The 23060-nt window shown below is 40.5% G+C and overlaps 1 protein-coding gene across 2 annotated transcripts in view; it reads left to right on the top strand.

The window, feature by feature from the left end:
- Positions 1 to 397: 397 nt before the first annotated feature.
- Positions 398 to 23060, top strand: part of Nhe3 (Na[+]/H[+] hydrogen exchanger 3) — a 254903-nt gene continuing 232240 nt past the window's right edge. For both annotated transcript variants that reach the window (XM_067153087.2, XM_067153086.2), the window contains exons 1-2: positions 398 to 655; positions 12177 to 12406. In XM_067153087.2, coding sequence (XP_067009188.1) covers positions 415 to 655; positions 12177 to 12406 — 471 coding nt within the window. In that variant the 5' untranslated portion in view covers positions 398 to 414. The remainder of the gene's footprint in view (positions 656 to 12176; positions 12407 to 23060) is intronic.

The following is a 23060-nucleotide window of genomic DNA, read 5'->3' as shown; positions in this document are numbered from 1 at the left end:
CCTATATCTCCTAGTCTTGTATACGTAATTCCTCCCTTTTACTTGTCTAGGTGATACGTCTTTTCTTGATCTACTTTCAGTGCTTTGAAACCATTTGTGAGTCTGCTGCATGGTCTACTTCCCTCAATCTTCAAGTACTTGTACTCCGAAAACATTGTCAACTGCATTGGTGTACTACTTTATTGAAATTGTGTGCGTGTGTAGATCTAGTACAAATATCATACGGTATAGTGTCTGGGTGAAATAACGAGCCCAAATAAACTTCACGAACAGAACAGAACAGGGACAATCTGGTCATCAGTACCAGTACCTACCATTCAGTAGTATAATATGGAGCGGAAAGTAAGATGGCATTAAGCAAGACCAACTACAATATATTGTAGATGGTCTTGCATTAAGTTGTGTTGTGTAAACATGGCGCCTGTTAAAATTATCCGGCTCGTCATACTCGCCTCGATATGTTATGCTGCGCATTTTGTTGAATGTGCTCCGACTGATATTCAATTGGATGCAAAGGCCCTGCTTACGCACCGTATTGACAGCTTGAATTTGCTCTTATATACATTTTTGTTAATTTTGACAGTGTTGACAATATGGTTGTTCAAACACCGGCGATTGCGATTTCTTCACGAAACCGGCCTTGCAGTTATATATGGTAATTGTGAAGTTTCTAAAATGTAGTTTGATTATTGCTAATGTTTACGTTATAGATTAGAAGATGGTTTGATGAGCCCATATTGATGACAAAGTTACGTAAGGTAAAGGTTACTTTTAACTACATTATTCTTATCAGCATATTGGAATTGATCATATGGTTGTAGGATTGTCATAAAATGGGTTGCATTTGTTGAATTCCTTAGGAGTGGACTATATTCGACGTAAGCATTGGTCCAAATTCCTTCTGAATGTAGCCCATAAAATTATGCTAATATGTAAACTAAACTGTGATTCATTACAAGGAAAAGTTCCGATGACATTTCATATACGTCACTCAGAGACCTTGTTGACAAGTGACATGTAGCCTATAGTTTTTTTTTTTAATCTGTCGTGCTTCATTTGCCGATAGACTGAAGGAAAAAGCAAAATTTAGTCGTATATGTACCAATTTTTATCTTGTACAATCGATTTGATAACATGGTTTCTTCAAGAGTTTTACAGAAAGTTGAACACACTATAAACCATGCTCACAGGGTAATAGCCTGAACTGACATCAGTACAGTGATGGTATTCTCCTCTACAAAGGCAGTATAAACTATGTAGGCCTACTCAGTAGCTCACTCGTATCACTAGGCCTATGTTATACAGCAGATTATGAATCCAACAGATCAGTCTACTTTGTAGTTTCAACACTACAAAAGACGAATATTTCACATAAGCAGAAACCCTATTACTGTATGTCTGTCATCCTAATTCTCTACACTGCAGACGACCAGCCTTATGATGCATGTTAAACAGCTCGTCTGACCTCAGAATCTTACAGTGAACTACAGATAATGATTAGAACAACAGATCGTCTAGGGAAAGAAGTAGTATGTTACGTGGGATACTGTGGTTTAATCTCCTCTTTGGTACAAACCTAAATAAATGATAATGATAATGGAAATCAACTGCAACAGCCAAATACACCTATAATCGCACCTTCAAAATCTTGCATGGAAAGAGGGACATGTGAAAAGACTTTTATTCAACTGACACAGTGTTGACGGAAGAGTGGAAGAAATCAAACTACGAATTAAGACATTTAATGTCGCCTTTTGCCGTGCATGGTTTTCGCCACAAAGTTTGTGTTATCAAAAGATTTCATAATAATTTTGAGGACTGCAAATGCAAGTTAGGCTATGTGAAGAACAGTGTGATTGATAACATGTTGGACGGTGTAAGAGGAGATTGATATCCTTTTAAGTTCTGTTCATATTGTAACATCTTGTAAACCTTCTAATGGCCATTTGGTTGCAGCATTAATAATAATAATAATAAAACAGTGTATAACTTCAGTGCCGGTACGAGATCGTTTTTGTTGGAAATAGGGCCGACGTATTCTTAATGGAGAAAATTGTCTTTGTGGCTGCTGCTGTTCTTTCTTGAATATGACCTTTGTTGTAGTTTGGAGTTTTAATTTTTTTGATTTTAGGCCTATTGTATGATCACTTTGGCCTCACCATAGATTCATTTGAAAATATGCCCAACATGCCTTACAAAGTTCATTGTCTATATCTCAGAAGTGACTAGAATATGTAGAACATTTTTCATACCTTGGGAGCACCATGTCTATATGTTGCACCTCAGAAGAGGATATATGAAAAACAGACTCCCTGCTGCCCACTTGGCATTTGGCCGAATGTTGATCCAGATTTTCGGGATTAAAGACATAACTGTTCATACCAAACTCAGGGTGTATAAAAGCAGTCATAATCTCAACTTTACTTTGTGGGTGTGAAACCTAGGCCTAGTCTCTGTTCCGCTGTGACATCAAGAAACTTGAGCATTTTTGTCAATAGATACTTAGTTCCATGTTAAGTATCATATGGGAGAACAACGTCTCCGATCTCATAGTTCTTGAGAAAGTGTGTGTGAATGGTGTAGAAGCCTCTGTTATTGGCTCTCGGAATACAGGAAATGGTGAGGAAGTCTGGTGTCCCTCATATTGCTGACGTGCCCTGTCCACTTACGCCGACGGCAAATAAGAGAGGTTTCCACACCATAAACTCTGCTTGGGCACAAGACCAAGTGATGTCCCTCAAAGACCAGCTTAAACAAACCCTGAAGGTCACAGATACTAATCCACAAATCTGGGACACACTTGCCAAGGATTGCTTGGTTTGGTGGCGAACCACCGCTATTGCTGTCGAAATGTTTGAGCTAGAGTATCGCAGATTTGAAGAGTCTAAGCAACAGAAATTCATGCTCTATCAGTTGCAACCTTGTTTTTCCCTATCTGTCATGTGCAATGTGTATGGACGCATATTTTATACTAAATGTGGTTCATTCATTCATTCATGCATTGGAAGTACAGGCACTAAGAGCACTGGGTATAGACAACCTATCCTCTACGCGGCTTTACTTCTAAATTGACAGTTCGCATGAGCTTCACCTGACCTATGTTGCCATTCTATTGCTCCGAGAACAGGTGATGCAATACGACCATGGCACACAGACTGCGTAAAAGGTAGTATGTACTCAGAAAAACGAACGAATCATGAGTGGAAACAAATTCACAATAAATACGCTTGCTAACAATATCGGACACTAAAACAAGAATATATTATTAAAAATAAAAATGAATGAGGAAATAAGAAATTTCTCGCTACTAAGGGACGGCACAGGAAGGAAACAAAGGAAACACTCCACTATATTAAGAGTCGCTTCCTTGCCACTTCGTGGGTGGGGGCAGTAGAATAACACCCACGGTATCCCCTGCCTGTCGTAAGAGGCGACTAAAAGAGGCTCCAGGGGCTCTGAACTTTGGAGCGTGGGTTGGCGACCACGGGGCCCTTAGCTGAGTCCTGGCATTGCTTCCACTTACTTGTGCCAGGCTCCTCACTTTCATCTATCCTATCCGACCTCCATTGGTCAACTCTTGTTCTTTTCCGACCCCGACGCTATTAAGTTTGCGAGGGCTAGGGAGTCTTTCATTTTCACGCCCTTCGTGGCCCTTCTCTTCCTTTGGCCGATAGCTTCATTTTTTCGAAGTGTCGGATCCCTTCCATTTTTCCCTCTGATTAGTGTTAAATAGAGGATGGTTGCCTAGTTGTACTTCCTCTTGAAACAATAATCACCACCACCACCTTGCCACTTGTCTTTCCCGAACTACACTGAGACTGAAACATGGTACACACAGATGAACTTGATATACTAACTAAAACAAGGACGTAAATACAACTACAGCTACACTGAACTAATTTTTTTTTTACAATTGGCTTTACGTCGCACCGATACAGATAGGTCTTATGGCGATGATGGGATTGGAAAGGGCTAGGAGTGAGAAGGAAGCGGCCATGGCCTTAATTAAGGTACAGTCCCAGCATTTTCCTGGTGTGAAAATGGAAAACCATCTTCAGGACCGCTGACAGTGGGGTTTGAACCCACTGTCTCCCGAATACTGGGTACTGGCCGCATTTAAGCGACTGCAGCTATCGAGCTCGGTCACACTGAACTATTAAAACTATAAATAACTATTAGGCTATTTTATTAAATTATGCTGTGCTAAACTGTAAACTTTGCTATGCTATACTATAAATGTTAAAGTTAACAACATGAAAAACACACATTACTGAAGAAAATGCAAAAGATAAAGAGCCGTACCAAATACTATATACACCGAGCAAGATAACTTAACTTTGTGGTGAATGTACACAATACAGTTGGCAACTAGGTTTTGATATTGCCCTCAGTCGATATAAATCGATGTGAACGGCTGCATGCGATTGGTTGTATGTCTGTGTTTCCGAGCACAACCACCCAAATTGGTCTAACCATCAATTTAGAAGCCATAATGTTCAGAGTATAAGCAAGAGAAATTGTACGCTTGGAAATGAGCAGGAGCCGGTGATGTCACTGTTCATGATTTCATGGTCCGCCTACATAATGTAGGCCTATACAAACATTGATATACAAGTTTATGTCAAGAAGCATACATTTTCTGAACAACTAGGTCCATATGATGTATTAATTAGTAATAATGACTCATGTTAAAAAACATGCAACTAATTTTACATCTCTTCGGAGGTCCTCTTGCATTTCCAATTGTAGGTGGATTTAACAGAAGTGTAGCAGATTTCATCCAGATGAGAAAGTCGCTTCCAGTAGCCCTAGAACCAGCAATGTTAAATTCTGTACCAGCAGCCATTTTGTGATATTTACCACCAAGTGGATTATTATTTTCATCCTGTTGTGAACAGTGTTCCACATCACTGTGTCATGTCATTAAAAATGCATTGAACTGGAGATTCAGAAGGTAATGTTAACTTTTCTGTGAGGTTCGTTTTAAAAAAATGGAGACTTGAAAATAGTGGAGTGATTATTTCATAAACATCTGGCTCCATGGCTAAATGGTAAGCGTGCTGGCCTTTGGTCACAGGGGTCCCGGGTTCGATTCCTGGCAGGGTCAGGAATTTTAACCTTAATTGGTTAATTTCGTTGGCATGGGGGTCGGGTGTAAGTGTCGTCTTCATCATCATTTCATCCTCATCACGACGCGCAGGTTGCCTACGGGAGTCAGATCAAAAGACCTGCATCTGGCGAGCCAGGCTTGTTCTCGGACACTCCCGGCACTAAAAGCCATACGCCTTTTTTATTTATTTCATAAACAATATCAAAATTCTAACAATAATAAATACAAGATGAAACATGAAACAGAAAATCCAAGATGTACAAAATTATGCACATATATCTATCTAATATGTGTGTAAGTTTCAGGTCCATGCAATGATATTTGTTCAATTGATAATAAAATATGCATTTTCCCCTACATGCGATCCTGTCTACATCTTGCTCCTCTTCACCCTAGGGCTGCTCCTGTAGTAATGTTCTAGTTGAGGCCAACATTACAACCAGGACACCAGTAGCTGGATCTTTCTCTCTTCTTTGTATGGTCACGTACGACACACAATCTTTCTTGTTAGCCTGGTAGGTGAACAAGCTCGTGCTTAGGTCCGTCACCATCACCACTTGGAACTGGAGTCTGAGGTGCTGGATCATCAGATACACGATCTTCAATAATTCACATCCCCGTGTGGGTGGGGGCTCTAGAATAACACCCATGGTATCCCCTGCCTGTCGTAAGAGGCAATTAAAAGGGGCCCCAGGGACTCTTAACTTGGCGAGCGTGAGTTGAGGACCACAGGGCCCTTAGCAGAGTCCTGGCATTGCTTCCACTTACTTGTGCCATGCTGCTCACGTTCCTCTGCACTGCCAGACGTCTTTTAGTCAACTATTTTTATTTTCCGCCACCCGTGGTATTAGTATGGAGGCCTAGGGAATCTTCCATTTTCATGGCCTTCATGGCCATTATTTTTCTTTGGCCAGTACCTTCATTTTTTGAAGTGTCAGACCCCTTCTATTTTTTTCTCTTTGATTAGTGTTATATAGAGGTTGGTTGCCCAGTTGTACTTCCCTCTAAAAACAATAATCACCACCACCACCTTCAATAATTGACACTACAAACCTGTACTTGTCCATTATTTGGTGATCAGCATTTTGTTGATGGATTATGTAAACATTCTGAAGAGCTATATCTATAGAATTAAAAAAAAAAAAAAAAAAAAAAAAAAAAAAAAACTTACAGTGATGCCTGGTTGGTCTGTTGCAACTTATGTGATAACATGTCAACATTACCCATTCCCTTTTTGTAGACCATAATTATGAGAGGTTTCGCAGTTTCTTTCACACTTCTACTCCTAACTAGCAGAGCTGCAGCATGTGTACATATCGACAGCAGGAAAACTGTCTTACGACCTTTTTCTTCTGCTGATGTGCTGTACAGGCTGGCCCATGGTGTAGGGGTAGTGTGCCTGCCTCTTACCCGGAGGCCCCGGCTTCGATTCCCGGCCAGGTCAGGGATTTTTACCTGGACCTGAGGGGTGGTTCGAGGTCCACTCAGCCTACGTGATTAGAATTGAAGAGCTATCTGATGGTGAGTTAGCGGCCCCGTTCTAGGAAGCCAAGAATAATGGCCGAGAGGATTCGAGGTGCTGACCACACGACACCTCGTAATCTGCAGGCCTTCGGGCTGAGCAGCGGTCGCTTGGTAGGCCAAGACCCTTCAAGGGCTCTAGTGCCATGGGGTTTGGTTTGGTTTGATGTGCAGTACAGACACCTTTTGTAGCCGGCCCAGCCCAGGGTCAGGCGCTACTGATGCGTTTCAGTGTCATTTCCTACATTAAGGGGACATCACCCTACCTAAGGAAACGCTCACCCGCCCGAAGCCATCGGTCACCGTAGATCCCCCTGTGAGTGGGGGCGGTAGAATAACACCTGCGCTATCACCTACCCGTTGTAAGAGGCGACTGAAAGGGGCCCCAGGGGCTCTGAACTTGAGAGCGTGGGATGGCGACCACGGGGCCTTCAGCTGAGTCCTGGCTTTGCTCTCACTTTCTTGTGCTAGGGTCCTCACTTTCATCTATCCTATCCAACATTTCTTGGTCAACTCTTGCCTTTTTCCAAACCCAATGGTATTAGAGCAGTCAAGGCCTAGGGAGTCTTGCATTTCATCCCCTTTGTGGCCCTAGTTTTCCTTTGGCCTGTACCTTCATTTTTTGAAGTGTCAGATCCCTTCCATTTTTTCTCTCTGATTAGTGTTATATAGAGGGTGGTTGCCTAGTTGTACTTCCCTCTTAAAACAATAATCACTACCACCACCACCATCGGTCACCTTTGAGTATCATGTTATGCACTGCCGCCTGTCACTTGGTGTTGAGATGCTGGTTGTATGGTCTATTCATTACCGTAGCTAGGTAACCAACCAGACACAAGAAATTGTACCTTTATATTGTAAATATTGTGAATTATGTATACTTCCCTTTAACAAGTTATTATTATTATTATTATTATTATTATTATTATTATTATTATTATTATTTTGTCACAGCGTTGATACAACATGAACAGTACAAATATTCATAAATACAAATAAATATAACATACACATTACATTCCACAAAAGACACCACGGCTCTTTACAGATATTTGTTCGGTCACTGAATCCATCGCAGTAATCAGCAACAGCAATTCCCTGTGTGGGCGCTTGAACGAGGCCTTGAAGTGTACATTGGACAGGCCATAATTTACAGTTATACACATGTGGGTCAGTTTGTTTTTCCCCGCAGTTACAAAGTTCTGTCTGTTTTTGTAAACATCCAGTACCACTCCTCAATGATTAAGTGACCTCCAAGTAGCCCATTTGAGCTGTAATCCAGGAGGTGGAGATTCATGAGGTACCATTTACTGTGGAAAGTGTTGTATTCTGCTTTGTCACAGGTCTTGCCGCGCTGTTGCTGGTGATTTGTTTAAAGTGGTAGAAGCATTGAGGAAGCTCTTTCTTGATTTTAATCTTTTAGGAGGTGGTTGAGGTCCAAATAAAGGGTTACTCCTGTTGTTCTCCACCTTTATCCTCTCATGCCTTGCTGCCGCTTCTCCTATCAGGGGAAGCAATCGCAACCAGACAGTTAAGTTTCTCAGTAGGGGTTGCTTTCAAGCATCCTGAAACTACTCTGCAGGTTTCATTCAAAGCTACATCCACCTGCTTTGTATGAGCCGAATTGAACCACACAGGGCTTGCATATTCTGCCGCAGAGAAACTGAGAGCCAAAGCAGATGTCCTCAGTACTGTTGGATGTGCGCCCCACGTGGTCAAGTAAAGTTGACGAAGGATATTGGTCCGGCTAAGAGCTTTTGTCCAGCATTCATGCAGTGTGTCCTGTATGTTAAGGTCCAGTCCAGGGTGACTTCAAGGTAGGTCTACTTTGGAAGAAAGTAATGCTCCAATTGTCTGCCCTCCCACTCCGCAATCAATTGCAATCAGCTTCCTACCTCCAAGAGAACTGCCATGGCTTCATTGATTCTGCACATATTCTTAGTGCTGCAGTGGTAACCGTCACAACTAGATGGTCCACACGTGATTGAGTGGTCTCAGTTGAGCTACAGTAACTTGCAATATCCTTTGAGGGGGAAAAAAAAAAAAAGTACACAATGTGGCTCCGAGTATGTGGACTTAGGGACTGGGGAGGTACCAAGAAAGCTGAAGGAATAAATGACATTGAACACTTTAGTAAAAGAAGAAGTAATAGTAGTAGCTTGCTGCCACATACCCTCATATTAGAAATTTGTGCTATTGAGATTGTATTAGAGCTTTAAATGCTTCTCAAAGCTTTTTAAATGGTATACGATTAATTATAGAAAATATGTATGGCAATTGTCTAGATATGAAATTGCTGCTATTGTCATCGAGAGAACCAAAATTGATGTAAACAAAGAACATCATGTATCCATCCATGGTCTCCACGTTGATTGGAGAATCACTGGAATGCTCCGAGCACATGACGAGAGCCATGTAGGATTGTTTAAGAGCTGTCATTACCTAACCTGATTGTCGCAATTTAATCAGATTTGACTATCCATAGACTTGCTGGATACAACTGATGTCAACATGTAATTAAAATGCTATGGTGAGTGGATTATTCAACTGTCCATGAGGAATAAAAAAACGAATGACAAATCACATCTGGATATTTAACATCTCAGAAAAGAAATAAACTACATAAGGTTGATGGATTTGATGTTATACCCAAAACGTAAATACATAATAAGTAATTGACAACAGCTCATATAAAGAAATATTCACACTTTTAATTTTTCAATAAAGGGTAATATAGTTTCAAAAAGGAAATATTTAAGAAAATTAAAAAAGTACTGTACTGAAATAGAATCTGATAAAGGACAAATTCCTTCCAAGTCGGATTTTCTCTCTCTTCTATCTCACTGCTGCTCGTATCGTTCAGATTAATGACAAGACAGTCGTCAGTCGTGTAGCACAGACTGTCGGATTCCCAGAATCTCAGCTCATCTGCACCACATGATCAATAAATGCATGTCATATTTCGGCTGTGAAGCTCGCCAGAGTTTCATTAACGTCCTGACTTTTACAAGTTTAAAAGTTTTATTTCGCACAACATATCCCTTTACCAGGCTCCGCACTAACCCAGTGGGGTAAAGCAGCCGTTGAGCTATGGACGGTCGTAGAGAGTAGATATGAAACATGGCATGAACAGACAATGTCATAGTGATTAGAGATGCAACATGGTGGGTCAAGCGTGAATGCATGCATCCCTTGCACTCTTCAGTTTGATTTGCTTGTTCATAGTAATGGCAGTGAATACAAATCAGTTCTTGCATATTTTTCAGACTTCAGTTATTTAAGAAATTATATTTTGGACATTTTGCATGTAGAATCGTATTGAACTGTGACCTGGCTAACGAACTCCTTTGACATCTCCTAGGTATTCTGCGGTAGCATCAACCAATAAATGTTAACATGAGCGCGTGTTCAGCAGGACTGTTTTTTTTAGTAGAGTGAAATGATAGGTCATAGAACTATGATTCCCAGAATCAATCTATCACTTCCAGACACATCACAATTTTTTTTGTTCAAAAGCAATCCTTTTCTATTTGTCATACCTTTTTGTATGATGATTAATGAAGCGTAAGGGCAAATTTTAGATCATATTGGTATCTACCTCAGACAATATTTACTCATGGCTATTTATGTCTTCAGTGCATTCCTTCAATAATTTGAAAGGGAAAGCTGTACCTAAATGTCATACTACTCTCAATCTAGTAGGCCTATATAAAGAAGTGCTTTAAAAAGGGCATTGAGTGCAATTCATAGGAGATCCATTACTTTTTTTAATAGAAAACTACTACAGTAGAATCTCGATTATCCGACCTAAACGGGACCTGGAGTACATCGGATCACCGAAAATGTCGGATAATGCAGAATAACTTTGAAAATTAACTGAAACAAACAGGAAGGCTATACTCTAGTACTAAAACAATGACATGTTTTACGGTACTCTGTTTATTGAATTATCAACTCAGTTGTGCAGTACATGCAGTATTGAACGAAAACATTCCAGATGTCTTACGAAAAGAAACTTTTCTCCACAGATATTAAGCTGCCTAATGCCATACTGTTTTTTCCACCGATCAAGCCACCCAACACTGGCAGGAAAATTAGGGTCCCCTTCATTAAACTCCTTCTGGAAATACACAGCCTTTTCCTGCAGAATGGGGCTGGATATTGGCAGGCCCTTCTCCCAGTGTTGAGATAAAAAAAAAAAAAAATAGTGCTTCACTTACTTTTTCGTACTCACGTTTTTCATTTTTTCTCTGCTCTGGTAGAGCACCACTTTTAAATTTCTTCCCTCTGGTTTTTCCAGTCTCCCACTGTAACACATCCAACACCATAATCTGAAGCCACATTTTGAAGAATTTCCCCTTTGTCCAGTCTCTTTAATGCACTCAACTTGTCTTCCATAGAAACAGTCACTTTCTTCCATTTACTCGCTGTACTCACAGAGGATATGAAAACTATAACATCCGCACCCAACCAATACTACAATGAACAATGACTGAAGACTCACTGCACCTGTCCTTGAGAAAAAAAACTGTCTACCGCCAGTGCTTGTTCCATGGTCGCACCCTCCACAGCAGCTGGCGAATTTAGTCTCCACCAAAAGTTCAAATTAAGTCTATCAGTGTCGGATAACACAGAATGTCGGATAAGCGAAGGTCGGATGAGCGAGACTCTACTGTATATATTATTCTATTAAATAAATATGCTGTTTATTTTTAAGACATTTTTCAAAGGAAAATCATGTGTCAAATTTTGATGCGAAATTGATTTGCACAGTGATTTTGCTGTCGTGATCAGTGGTATTCTGTAAGAATGAAATCAGCTCCTAGATGAAACAGTCTTAGGTTTTCAGACCTTCTTTTCGGGAATGGAAGCTGGGTAGACTCAGATTATCTTATTCATAAGATAACGGACATGAAAGTAGTGAGAATGATTGCTAGTACAAACAGGTGGGAACGATGGCAGCAGGGGACACAGAAGGAGGAGGATAAAAGTTAAGTTTGGAATCAACTTTAAAAATGAAGCTGTATGTACAACCTGGCATTGATGGTGGAGACACATGAGGCGAATGGAGGGAAAGAAGGTTACTGGTACCTAGGAGAATTATGGACTAGACCATCAAGAGTGAGAGAAGTAGATGGGGACCAAGATGATGATGGTTAAAGTAGGTTTTTTGATTTAATGATAAGAGTTGTGGAACCAAATGTGGCCACAGAGCTAGTTGCAAATTATTAATTGTTGAGGTGCTTAATTCGCAGAGGTTTGCCGATTGAATGCTGAAAGGCATACCTGTCTATAATGAAGATGTATCCATTTGGAATGCATTAAAAATGTGTCCACAGCTTTTGCCTAAACTTTAAAATAAGTACCATCCTGTGTAATGGTAATACAATATTTATTAGTTGTAGTTCTCTTCTTACGTCTTGAGTATTTTACTACATTTCCTGTATCATTGTTCTTCCTATTTACAGACTGAAACATCTGGGTACGTGAAAGCATTAACAGGCCAACGAGGAAAAAGTACATATCTAAACATTATTGTTTACAGGGTTGATTGTTGGCGCTCTGATCCGGTATACAGGAAGCTCCAGCACCGTGCTGCACATGGCGGTGGCACCTGAGAAAGGCAGCACCTACAATGAGTCCCTTCCTCCCGATACATTGTGGCTGCATTTCCCTGGTAAAGGTTCTGCACCCCAGACATCCATCAACAAGACATACACCTATACCTTCAGAGGAGAGATCTTGGACCTTGAAGATAACGAGATTGATCTCAAGGTGAGGGAACATAATTTCCTTTCATGTGCAAATTTTGTTTTCACTTCTGAAGGCATATTCTTCTGTCACCCTTGTCCATTACATAAATTACCTCCATTTTTTTCTCTCCTTCCACCACTCTGATATTATCTACAGCCCCTTACGGTGTCTTCCAATATTCTTTACGATTTGGTCACGCCAAATACTTTAACAGCTTACTGTTTTCAGTGAGAAAGCCGATAGTGCTGCTACCTACATGGCTTGGTGTGACCAACATTTCAAAACATGCTGCCGTCTGTATGATGCTTGCCGCACTGTCATGTTGCTTATAATGTATCAGTGTCTGTCACTAAATAATCTTACATTGCAATTATATTCCATGAAAAGTGTTATGCGCTGAACAAATTACCCAGCAAGATAATGGGTATGGGAAATAAGGACCGCAAGTATTAAAAAGAAGTAATGACCTCGCATCTGTGTTGAGGTTACATTCTACGCCCCTTATATTAAGAAATTTAATCAAATAGCCTACTGAAATGTTTTTTTTTTGCTAGTTGCTTTACGTCGCGCTGACACAGATAGGTCTTATGCCGACGATAGGACAGGAAAGTTTTACGGTTTTTGGACACGCCGAGGTGCCGGAATATAATCCTGCAGGAATTCTTTTACATGTCAGTAAATCTACCGACACGTGTTTGAGCACCTTCAAATACCACCGAACTGAACCAGGATCAAACCTGCCAAATTGGACCAGAAGGCCATCGCATCAACCGTCTGAGCCACTCAGCCCGGTGTAAGAAAATTATTTCAGTGTATTATTGGCATAGGGTTGAGCACTAGTCCAACTAATTTAATACGTGTGTATGGTAATTGTTCATGCATAAATTTGTGAAAGAGACTTTTGGAAATTCTGAACACTTCATCCTTGTCAGGAACATCGTAGTTCACTCATGTAACCCCAATATGTGTTATATATAGCCTATTATGTATTTCTGTCTTCAGGGGTAAAACAGAAAATTCAAAGAACAGCAAAAGCGAGATGGCAGCGTGAGGTTGAGTTGCTCTCAGTGGCGGCTGGTCAGTACGTGCTACCGGGCTCCAGCACGTAGCTTGGAACTGTAAGGAATATTATTTATGTACAGTACAATTATCCTGGTGCCTTTTCGTTGTTTTGAGTACGATATGAATTTGTGTTTTGTGAAAATCAGGACGAGATCTGTCGAACACCTAGCGCCGTTCTTCCGGGGAACAAGGCTCGTGCTCATGTGAAGTGAGCCCTTGCCTGTAGCCTGAAAGAAGCAATACGCAGGCGCAGCCAAGCTTGCAACACTCCCCCTAGCCGGCGGAGTATACCGTAAACCGGGATCAACTTCCACTGATCCCGTTTATAGTTACTTCCTCTCCCGCAAGGGGGTAGAATTACTCGATGTCTCCTGCTACCCGGAGCGCAGCGAGGGATCCAGTCGGCCGTGCTTATGTTGAACGTGGTAAGCGAATCTGCCACTAGAGAGTAGCATCGTCTGGGTTCGAAAGTAAAGCGTAAGTGGAGGCAATCTATCTCACACATGCTTATTAAAATATCCATCTTCCTTTTGTGTCAAAAATAAGGAATTCGTAGGCGAGTCAAAGAATCTTTGACTGACCCTAAATGTTATCCCGCATTACAATGTAATTTACTCTGGTGAAATGAAATAGCGTATGGCTTTTAGTGCCGGAAGTATCCGAGGACATGTTCGACTCGCCAGATGCAGATCTTTTGATTTGACTCCCGTAGGCGACCTGCGAGTCGTGATGAGGATGAAATGATGATGACGACAACACGTACACCCAATGATGGTTAAAATTCCAGACCCTGCCGGGAATCGAATCCAGGATCCCTGTGACCAAAGGCCAGCACGCTAACCATTTACCGGGCGAGTTGGCCGTGCGCGTAGAGGCGCGCGGATGTGAGCTTGCATCCCGGAGATAGTAGGTTCGAATCCCACTATCGGCAGCCCTGAAGATGGTTTTCTGTGGTTTCCCATTTTCACACCAGGCAAATGCTGGGGCTGTACCTTAATTAAGGCCACGGCCGCTTCCTTCCAACTCCTAGGCCTTTCCTATCCCATCGTCGCCATAAGACCTATCTGTGTCGGTGCGACGTAAAGCCCCTAGCAAACAATAGCTAACCATTTAGCCATGGAGCCGGACATTTACTCTGGTAATAGGGGAGGTCTCAATGAATCAGCTGGCAGCTCTTTCAGTTGCTCTGTGTAGTTTTTAATCTCGCGTTTATATTACTGGTGCGTGTTTTTCCTGTCATTGTGTTAGTGCTAAAGTTTATACGAAGATTTATCAAATTATTTATCCACTGCAGTGTATATAAAGTGAAATTAAATTAGTGTTCTTAGTGGGGATCTATATTCCCACGATTCTATTTGCACTGATGTAAGTTGCGCCATTAGGTTAGTAAAAACAATATTTCTTCAATGAATTATTTATCTCGTAGACAGTTGTCGAAGAATTCATCTGCTTCCAAATTAATGTTGTTTTTGTTTGTTCTGAGTAATAAATTGTGAAAAAAGTTGTATTATTATTATTATTATTATTATTATTATTATTATTATTATTATTATTAGTAGTAGTAGTAGTAGTAGTAGTAGTAGTATTACCAAGTTTGAAGTATGCGTTGTTCATCATGGCAATATGCAGATTTAAAACAGCGTATTTAGCTTGTTTTTTGTAGCACGTAGGACGATTTTTTCACGAGCCGCCACTGGTTGCTCTGTAGATCGGCCATACAGAAGAAGAAGAAGAAGAAGAAGAAGAAGACTACTGTTTCTTAATTACAGCTTCTTCTCTTTCCCAAAATCTTAATAAATCATGGATGTTGTTAGGTTATCTGCCCCCTTTGGCTCTTTGGCTGAATGATTAGCTCTTCGTGCCACCCCCCCACCCCCCCTTTCATTCTTCGGAGTTTTGGACCTCTTCCAATTTCCTTCTGATTAGTGTTAATAGAGGATGGCTGGCCAGTTGTACTTCCTTTTAAATTATCACCACCACGGAATGGTCAGCGTACTGGCCTTCGGTTCAGAGGGCCCCGGTACGATACCCGGCTGAGTCAGAGATTTTAATCACGTCTCTTAATTCCTGTAGATCGAGGGTTTGTGTTTGTATCCATACGCATCTTCAAGTATATAAAACACATCCTATGAAAAACAACCACAAAAACACGCAATGGTGAGTACGGTATATATATCTATCCATATATGATTGCTGTTATGAAAGGCATCCGGCCGGAAAACTAGGCTAAGTCCATACAAAATCCTGCGCTAGGTAATTGAGAACAGGCTAGAAAAAAGAGGAGAGTGTAGTTATTAAACATTTTCCCCAGAGGCTGGGTGGATCCTCAAACAGATTCTACTTTATAATTTTTCCACTCAATGCTGTTGAGATAGAGCTGTCCGGTATTGGTGTATTAAAGTATTTGGTCACGCCATCTCTTCCTTAGTCTTGCTCTCGGCCTCATTCCCTCCATTCTCTGCTCCATATCTCCCTTGGGATTCTTCCATTCTTTTCACATGCTCAAAACACTTTAGGCAGTACAGTGGAACCTTGATTCTCCGTTTTTTGAGGGACCACGAAAATAAAATGTATAACATGGGAAAACGGAAAATTCGGGAATGAACAAAAACCATCAACAATTTGGCTAAACATCACAAAAATGAAATATGTATAATTATAATCTTACAAACACTCCCAAACCAAACTACAGCCCAAATGGGCCTTTGCCTCCCAAGCGACCGCTGCTCAACCCGAAGGCCTGCAAATTGTGAGGTGTCGCATGCTCAGTGTGACGAATCCTCTCGGCCGTTATTCTTGGCTCTCTAGACTGGGGTCACCATCTCACCATTAGATAGCTCCTCAAATAAAGGTAATCATGTAGGTTGAGTGGACCTCGAATCAGCCCTTATATCCAGGTAAAAATGCCTGACCTGGCTGCGAATCGAACCCGGGCCCTCTGGATGAGAGGCAGGCAAGTTAGACCATGAAACCAGCATTAAACGTTAGTTACCGGTATGCGAGTTCAAAATCTCGACACTTTATGTTCAGTTTTACAGGGAAAACTTCTTTCAGTTCAGCAACTTTGATTAGCCAAACTCTTCGAAAAATATAACAACGCCAATTCAAACGACAGTCGACCACAAGTGTTGTTTTTAATTCTCTCATCTAATAAAATAAAGCACTTTAGATACAAAACCGCCCAACATGATGGCAAAATCCCTTCTTTTCTTAATCTTCCATTGTAATTTAATCTACGGTATACTGTTCGTAGTCAGTTTCTGGAAATCTTGTACCGCATAAATTAGGCCTACATTGATTTTTAAAGGTTATGTTGAACTCGAGAACATGGTTTCGAATGTATCGATTCTCGAAAGTTCTCGAATAAATTATATTCAATTCTGCCTGTTACTAATCCAATCAAATTGGAAAGAGAAAAAAACCCATCAGAACTTCAGGAATTACTTTTATTCGTTACCTTGAGCTCAGCTGGAAAGTGCGCTCGCTGCACATGTCAGTACGAGTTGGAAATGATACAAATCATTTAAATGTAACGTGCGCAAATAAAACTACTGCAGATTTTAACATTTTAACACCAAAACATAAAATTCCCAGTCTTATATTAGGCCCAAAACAGTAATAGGCAATCCCTAGAGCTCCCATGGCCTTTTGTATATAAGGGTGCAACATCTGTTCTGGTCTCAGTAACATAATTGTACACGATAATATTAAAATCCTAGATTTGTGTTTAGAAAGAATAGTTTTGATTCCTGCCTGAAAGCACAGTGACTATACAGTGCCCTGAGGAAAGTGCCGAAAACCTGTTCGGCAATACAATCGAAAAAAGTAAAAATATAAACATTTAATCGTGGACATGTGGACGCTTTATAAGTGCGAATATTTGATGAAACTCGTTCCATCTTCAAGTAGAGCTGTTAAAATGTGCTGTGTCTCCTTACAGTTGTTGTGGCCACTCTCTGCTTTATGATTTCTGAGATTCTCTAAACAATACCTACCACCCGAATGCGATGCTGAGATGGTCACTTATGCAGGTTCACGCCGATCGCTTTTCCAGTACACTACTTGCTCTAATCATCTCAATGACGGGGCGGTAACGCCAAGATCCATAAGTATGCCTTAGCCATCCTTTAGTGAGGTAAACTTTATTGAAAAATGGTTGGTCGAGGATTTAGCGTTGATGGGACTGAAATTTCTGGACGGTTGATCCGGGCGATCGTTTCTTCGAGGGATGGATAATGCAGGATTTTTACAACGTGATTTAATTACGATGCTCGCGGGACCACGTAATATAGGCTATAAAGATAAAAATTTCATTGTTCCGTATTGAAATTATTGATGTTAAAAATTAAATAATTAAAAAGGAGGTTCAACCTATCTTCGTATATTAGTTGATAGTGTTGTGACTTTGTGCATGACAGAATGTGGTGTCATGTCTTTGTGCCTATCAGAGTGTGAAACTGACCTCCAATATTCATAAACATTGTACATGTTTTTACGGCTGATGATGACCTGGACTAAGGTCGAAACCGGTCCCATTTAAATAGGAATGTGATTACTGCATTTCTTTCTTTTAAGTATTGAATAGGTTGAACCTCCTTTTTAATTATTTAATTTTTAACATATAGGCTATAACTCAAAGAAAAATAATAAAAAACATAGCCACCAACAAAGCCCTAACAATAATTAGATTGAAAATTCCGTCAAACAGCCAAATTGTACAACTCAGTACTTGGCTTGAAAACAATTAAGAACAAAATTTAAAAATATAAGGTTTTTTGAGGGAAGTGTAGGTGGTAAGAACAGTAGGGGTAGACCAAGGTACGAATATGACAAGCAGATTAGAGCAAATATAGGATGTAGTAATGTAGAAAAAAATAGGTTAGCACAGGATAGGGTGGCATTGCGAGCTGTATCAAACCAGCCTATGGACTGATGACTCAAACAACAACAGTTCTCAAAAAAAAAGAAATGTTATAAGAATTTTGTAACAAAACTTGCATGTTTGTTCCTCCACTGATCTCCTGTCAAGACATTTAGAACCTAATTGTCTATGTATTGCTAAATTTAAGTAAAATCAATTACTGAGGATAAGATATTATCCATTTTGTTAACTTTATGACTCAAGAGTTCCATGAAGTGTACCTTTAAACTGTGCAGTGTTCTAGAAATGTTTATTTTAAACACTTGCACTAGGTAGTGTTATTCTTGACTCTGTTGTCCGTGAGCTCAATCATTTTAAGTAAGTTAAATGAAGATTGTACTTGCTGAGTGGAAAATTGACCCTTTTAAAGCATATCATCTCATAGGTATAGTTGACATGGTGCTTTGTAAAATTATTTCCTTTGGGCAGGTCCTAAACCCATTACTAAGATTGGTTGATGGGTTGTGCTGGTTGCACTTTGCATGTTGTTTCAAACATATGCTATCGTACCACTTGCTTTTGCATTACATGCAATGACAGGAAGTTTGAAGAGTATTTTAGTTATGGAAAGTTTAGGAGAGAAATATGATTCCTGTCAGCAGGTTAACAGAAATGAATAATTCCTTTGGTTTGGGGTCACTGTTACTTTGTTGAGTTTGTTTCAAAGTCTGTCACCTTTTGTTGATGGGGTTAGAAGTAGATGTTAAAATTAAATATTTGTCTCTCATGTTTTCAACAAAATAATCTAATCATTAAAAAGTGTAATATATTTTCTCCCCCCCCCCCCCCCCACACACACACACACACACAGAGGGAGAGAGTGAGTTGGGAAACTGAGAAGCTGAATGGAAATTAAACTTATTGTAAAAGAAGGAGCTGTTAGAATTGCATGAAACTTGATGTGGGTAATTGTGCATTTGATGGAAGTTGGCAGTTACAGTATCAGAGCAAAAGGTTAGTTTATGGTGGAATAAAGAACACTGGAAAGAAGATTTTGTTACTCTGTGGGGGTCAGCCACTAGCTTTGCTATAAGGTGTGATATGAGCGAGCATGAAGGCATACAGGTTTCATATGTTATCCTGCAGCATATCTGTCCATATTTGCTGCAAGTGATCCGTGATCCTCTAGCTCGTGTAGTAAACTCCTAGACTGCTGAGGTTGTCACCGCAGATGGCCCCAGATATTTTCAATGGCAGTAAATCTGGCGATCGGGCAGGCTGTGGATGTGTGGCAATGTTGCGGAGACATTCGTGTGATACTCTTTTGTGTGCAGTTAAGCATTATCCTGCTGGAAAATGTCTTGGAAGCCTTGCCATGAAGGCAAACACCAAAGAGGATAGAATAGAATAGAGATGTAACTCAATGATAAATTTCGGTACCAAGTCACTAGTAGTTTGTCTCCGATAAGAGATAGCGCCAGAGTGCGCATTTTGTGCAATACCTTACTGCTGTTATCAACAGATAGCGCAGAGAAGTAGCATCCGGCGCAGTGACGCACATCCAGTTACGCTTACAGCTCCCCCCCCCCTTTCCCCTTCCCCTTCTCCTTGACCCCCCCCCGTCGATAATAATGCAGTTCTGCTACTTCCATGCCCAATACATTGTAATTCATATATTTTCATTTTCAAGTACTTACTATGTTGTAAATAATGATCTGATACCCCTAGTTCGTATGGCATACTATGTTACTGAGAACATAACCTCACGCCTCAAAGCAGCTTTTAAATTCAAATGAATGATTGACACATTAACACAAAGCTGATATTATAACAAATAAGAAATCCCTTTGAAAGCAAGACAACAGAGTACACCATATGCAACCATATGCAAGAGAATGGGGTATCACATCAATATCCAAGTATCACATGAAAATAAAAATAACAGAATTAAATGCACTGAGACAGGAAACATATAGAACTACATTAATAGAACCATTCAGCTTTCAGCCCCTGAGGTGTACTCAAGCAGGAAATACAGGATTTCAGGAGGACTGGTGAAGATATATTTCTAATAAACAAGCACAAGGAACAAAGTTTTACAGCACAAGCACGTGGGCACTTTGAATTCAAACAACACAAATACTGTAGCATCATGGGAACTATTGCTTAAAATCGATATAAGTTCGAACAAGGTTAATCGATTGGGTAAAGTCGGATTCAATGCAATCCAGCAATATTATCTCCATAATGCTCGACGTTATATGACTAATTCTTTGTTAGAAGGGCCCACTGATTGAGGTTAGACTTCAAATACTTCAGTTCGAGACAAACTGCCTTTAGTTATCAATATCGCTCATTTCATGCCTACTTGCGTGCCATCTACAGAACCTGTGTACAACTATCTACACGTTATGAATGACCTCCAGCGCCATAAAAAATCGGAGACTGAAACTACGTGAAGCAGATTGGAACCATAAGCCCCATTAAACTTTCACCGGGGTGGCCAACACATTAAAGCCACAGAACATCCCTAATGTATTGCTGTACCGTCATTGTCTCTCGTTTCACTACTGTCTTATGCAGTGGCATCCTAGATCAGCATGTCAGCTGCGGGGATGATGTGTTATGCCACAGCAAAGGCAAGATTGAGGCACTCCGCGAGTCCTCTGGACATGAACACAGCCATTGTCAGTGCATAAGGAGAAACTGGATTCTTTACTAAAGATAACCCGTTTCCAGTCCATGGCAGTCTAGGTTTGAAGTTTACGATGGATAAGGTCAAAGGCTGGACACTTAATGGGCATCATTAGACTAAGTTTCCTTCAGCCAAGCACCTGGAAATGGTTCAGGTACACACATGGGTCTGGATGGCGGATACCATAAAAGTTCGATCAGCTTGTACTTGTTGGAGGATCAGACTTCCCTCTCTTCTGGTGGTCACTCGAAGGTATCGTTTGCCAATTGCAGTGTATATGTACCATCATGCATCCAGTGGTCCCAACACACCCTATCAGTTTGTTCAGAAAGGCATAGGTGACGTTCTCTTCTTGATTCCTTTTCATTCATTGCTTGTAATTTATAACTGTTAGGTTCTTCAGTCGATCAAAACTAATTTATGAATAAGTAAAATGTAAAAAACACCTGGAAAAGAAACAACTGAATTACATTAAATTCTTTTTCAGGTATAATCTCCTATATGTTTTCTTTTCCGGGTATTTTCTAAATTGTATTTATTTATAGATTAGTTTCAACAGACTGAAGAACCTAATACAGTAGTTATAAATTAACTGTGTTGAAATCGAATCAAAATGATTTCCACCATTAAAAAAAATCATTGCTTGTAATTCGTAAGTTTTGTCTTATACGTAGATGGTTTGAAAAGTTCTTGGAATGTACTAGAATTAAGTATCTTACCTCGGTGGAACTGCTTTTATTTTTCAACATAGTCTCCCTGTAGACTAATGCATTTGGTCCAGCGATGTTCCAATGCCTTGATCCCATCTCGAAAATGAGATTCCTCCAGGCCTGCAAAATACCTCTCCAGTTCGGCTGTCATTTCTTCCCTTGTAGAAAATCTCCGTCCACCGAGGAAAATTTTCAGCTTGGGGAATAGATGAAAGTCTGATGGTGCCAAATCAGGTGAATAAGGCGGATGTGGCAACAATTCGTACCCCGGTTCATGAAGATTTGCCATGGCAATAACACTTGTGTGCGGCGGAGCGTTGTCCTGATGAAAGATGACCTTTTCCCTTGCCAAACCAGGCCTTGTTTCGCGTATCTTTTCCTGTAGTTGGTCTAGGAGGTTTGCGTAGTATTGCCCTGTAATTGTTTGGCTAGTAGGAAGATAATCTATCAGCAGAATGCCTTTTGCATCCCAGAAAACTGAGGCCATGACCTTTCTGGCAGAATGCACTGCCTTTGCTTTCTTTGGTGGTGGTGAATCAGCATGTTTCCACTGCTTTGGCTGCTATTTTGTCTCTGGGGTATAGTAGTGGACCCAAGTTTCATCCGTAGTCACAAACTGGCGCAAAAAAATCTTGTTGGTTGCACTGAAAACAGGCCAGACTTTTTTCGGACATTTCCAATCTGGTGCGTTTATTGTCCAAAGTCAAGAGCCGCAGTACCCATCTTGCGGATAATTTTTTCATACCCAATTCTTCGGTTAAATTATAATATACCCGTTCAGAAGACATCCCTATAGTTTCAGTAATCTCCCGCACTTTCAGTGGACGATCCTCCATGACCATTTTATGCACTTTTGCGATAAATTCTGGGGTCGTAACACTTTTTGGCCGTCCACTACGCAGATCATCATCCAAGCTCTCCCGACCAAATTTAAACTCGCTGGTCCACTTGGCAACAGTTGAAAATGAAGGAGCAGAGTGCCCCAGTGTGTTCTGAAAGTCAGCATGAATTTCCTTTGCTTTCATACCTTTCTTTACAAAGTATTTAATCACTATTCGAATCTCAGTTTTTTCCATTGACACAAATCACTACGCGGGAACAACAACAAAGAGTCGTCACTACCACATTCCTGCAGCTAGAGCACTGACTCGCCACATGTTCACTCCCAAAGGATGTGTGATTATTGCGCGGGAACCTCGTTGCTCTAGCACTGACATCTGGCGGCGATTCAGAGAAATTTTCAAACCGTCGTCGTAGGTATGTGGAGCTTCTTTTCTTTTGTTGCTGCTGGCTACAATTGAAATTTTCCTTATTCTTTCAGTAGTCTATCTACTCTTTGTATTTGTA

Source organism: Anabrus simplex, chromosome 8 (assembly GCF_040414725.1).
Source record: "Anabrus simplex isolate iqAnaSimp1 chromosome 8, ASM4041472v1, whole genome shotgun sequence".
In the NCBI taxonomy this organism is placed as follows: Eukaryota; Metazoa; Arthropoda; class Insecta; order Orthoptera; family Tettigoniidae; genus Anabrus; species Anabrus simplex.
This window is presented reverse-complemented; position numbering and strand designations above follow the sequence as displayed.